This window comes from Solea solea, chromosome 1, assembly GCF_958295425.1.
Source record: "Solea solea chromosome 1, fSolSol10.1, whole genome shotgun sequence".
NCBI lineage: Eukaryota > Metazoa > Chordata > Actinopteri > Pleuronectiformes > Soleidae > Solea > Solea solea.
The window spans coordinates 14,804,253-14,807,565 of NC_081134.1; the positions used below are offsets into that span (position 1 = coordinate 14,804,253).

At 44.0% G+C, this 3,313-nt stretch overlaps 1 protein-coding gene across 1 annotated transcript; it reads right to left on the minus strand.

Moving 5' to 3' along the window:
- Positions 1-778: 778 nt before the first annotated feature.
- Positions 779-3,091, minus strand: snai2 (snail family zinc finger 2). Its single transcript, XM_058634201.1, has 3 exons — positions 2,840-3,091; positions 2,107-2,628; positions 779-1,712 (listed from the first exon to the last, which is right to left on the minus strand). Exons 1-3 carry the CDS (start codon positions 2,916-2,918, stop codon positions 1,531-1,533), a joined length of 783 nt encoding a protein of 260 aa, XP_058490184.1. The 5' UTR covers positions 2,919-3,091; the 3' UTR covers positions 779-1,530.
- Between the last annotated feature and the right edge of the window lie 222 nt (positions 3,092-3,313).

The window sequence follows — 3,313 nt, forward strand, 5'->3', positions numbered from 1 at the left end:
TTGGGCACCAGGGCAAACAGGAACACATTCTGGGGTAGTTGTTAGGAAGAGTTCAACGCTGACTGTATCGCTCGAGGCACTACACTTTTTTTGGGCTCGCTTCTACAGCATATGGCAAAAGACAACAAAATATAGCCTGAGGAAGTCAATTTAATCCATGATGGCAAGTTTCCCAGATTTCAAGGAGGTTGTCAAAGCAAATGCAAATCTGAGGTTTCTGTGAAAACACATTAGAATCTCAAGCCCAAATCCGAGTGTCCTTTGCTCCTGCAGTGATTGATCTGATTGAGCACAGAGATAAAAACCAACGAAAGCAAAAGCATTTTCCTCAACACAGTTAGATGACATTAGACTAAATTAGGAGTACTTTCAATAATAACTAATTCCTCGCCTTTAAACATAACACACCCCTGGGAAAAGAAGGGGTCATGGGCCCTCAAAGGGTCTAACAAGTGTGTGCAGATCAATATAGCTCGTATGTGTTAGATTTCATGATTGTTTGATGTCTGGACAGGTTGACGGGGAACAGGTTCAGGCCTGATTCAGAGTTGAGTCACCTCGCTCCTCATATTTACATCTCCATAACATGAGATGGTGCAAGACGGATTAAATATCGTTTACTCTTGTGTGAGCTTTTTTTTTTTCCCTGTTTGAAGCTCCTGACAATCAGCGGATCCTGCTGAGCTCGGCTGAAAAGTGCTGCCCACGCATCAAAAGCAGAGAAAGAAGGCCTCGCAGACGAAAGGATGGGGGGAAAAAAACAAGCAAAAAAGAAGTATACAAAACGTCATGAAACTTTATTTTTCAAAAGTGTCATGAAAATATCAAAATCATTCAGCATCACAGTTTTCACTGTTGATATACAATCATCTCAGTCACGCTTACATTCAGGATATAAAAATATAAAATGAAACCGCTGTTGAAAAATACATATTATTGCCAAGTAAAACAGGCACTTGATTGAAATCGTATTGCTATCGGAGAGCTGCAAACCTGCTTCTAATGACTGTGCAAAAGTTATTATAATAGTTTCGCCCTAAAAACTAAGTTTGCATGTGTTCCCTAAATAACAATGGCTTCAGTATTCCTCTGATTGTGTCTATACAGTCATTCATTAATGCGCCTTTTGGTATAGTTTGTGTGTTTGGTATAAAGGAAAAGTGGAGGACTGCAGATCAGCTGCTGAGAGACACCGGTACAAACACTGAGGATAACATCAAGAAGGCATATAAAACACTAGACATGCAGAAAAGTGCATGACTAGCACAGGTAGGTGAGTACATGGTTTGGCAAAGCTGGCGCCGATTGCAAATCATAGAAACACTGCTTGAAACGAGAAGCGAGTGAGCACAGGGCTGTCTCTCCCTGAAATGGAACCGACCAGTCGCCACAAAAACAAAAGAAGTCTGCATATTAGAAATCAAACCCCCATGATGGGATTTCCTCACAGTTCTCCTGGGTTTGGAAAAAGGAAGAAGAAGCAACAGAGTTTTGTTTTTTTCTGGTAGTGGAATAGTATCCCAGTTCAGCTCAGTGTGCTACACAACAACCAGATTCCTCATGCTTGTGCAGAAGAGACATCCTGGAGAAAGTTTTGGAGCAGTTCTTGCATTGGTATTTCTTCACATCTGAATGGGTCTGTAGGTGCGCCCTGAGATTGGACCTGTCTGCAAATGCCCTGTTGCAGTGAGGGCAAGAGAACGGCTTCTCTCCTGTAAAATGACAAGACAGAGAGAGAGAGAGAGAGAGAGATTGTCAGTGATTGTACACAAATATACAGTATATCAATAGTAGTTGCACAACCTGTTGTTTATGAGCTAGTTGCCACACACATTTTTTTTTTAAAGGGCATTCTTCTCAATTTGTCAACACAAAAAGCAATATTTTTCTTTACAGAGCCAATTAATTTGGGGAATTCCACATGTTATTTTTCGCAACATCAGCTTTCCCAGACTTCTAAAGCTGCTGTGAGTTTTACTGTAGCTAAAAACTTCATCTAACTCTGTAGTACGTGTTGAAACTGTGCCTATAAAAGCCTAAACAACAAGTGGACTGGCTCTTGTCAGTACAGGAGGCCCCTCTCACACTCTCAGTGCAGCCACTCACCGGTGTGCGTCCTGATGTGTCCTTGGAGCAGCCACGGTCTGGAGAAAGCTTTACCGCATATTTTGCAAACACAAGGCAAGGTGTGAGTCCTGATGTGCATTTTGAGCGCTCCGAGGCTCACGTACTCCTTCTCGCAGTATTTACAGCTGAAGGATTTCCTCGTTTGGGCGTCGCAGTGCAGCTGCTTGTGCTTGAGCAGTCCAGAGTATGTGGAGTAGGACTTGCTGCACAGTCCACACTGGAATTTCTCTGCTTCCACTCCGTGTGGATCTGTGAGCTTGGGCAGCATCTGCTCGTCTTCATCACTCCTCGGGCTTTCAGAGCCGCTGTGGTCTTTGGAGGAGGTGTCGGAGAGGGATGACGGGTATCCAGAGATGGGGGACAGGTCACTCGGGAGCGGAGACAGCGGCAGGCTGCTGGTAGTCCACACGGTAATGGGGCTGTACGCTGCCGGGCTCAGGATCTCCGGCTGGGGGATGACAGGCAGGGGAAGGCCCTTGTAGATGTGCGGCGTGAAGAACACTGAAAATGAAGACAGTTCACATGAAATGAGCGTAACTTTACGCGCGCTGTCATCGTTTTAAAGTGAAGCTAAACACGTTAGAAATAACGACAACTTTTTTTTCTTCTTTTTTTTTTCAAATGTCAACTTGTGAAAAGTATAAAAAACACAATCTATCAACTTGATGTCATGTTACAAACAACTTTTGCTCAAAACTTTGAAAGTATTTACCTGTTGGGCTTTCCAGTTCACTATAATTTGGCTTCTTTGCGGAGTTTATGTGTTTCTTGACCAGAAAGGAGCGTGGCATCTTGGAGAACAAGTGGACAAACTTTGCGGCAAACTTTTGTTTTTCGCTGTTGAGAATGTAGCCGTGGACGTCACTTTAGTGTGTGAAGACGCAAAAAAAGTCCTCATGGAATAAAGTTAAGTCCAGTGGATTGTCATGGTGCAGCGCTGCGCTCTTGGAAACAGTGCAGTGAGTAGCTGTAAAGAGCTGTAAATACTCCCCATCAGGTGCATGGGAGGAGCCATTCACTGCATTTACATGCACTGAGGCCTCAAACCAATTAAATCTCGCCTTTACCACTGCGGTTTAAAGACGCACTTTCTGCCTATAGGAGCACGCGACCTCTGGAGGGGCTTGGTCAGTAGTCAGACAGGTGCTTTGTGCCACACATGAGTGTGTTTGAGGGATGCCCAGTG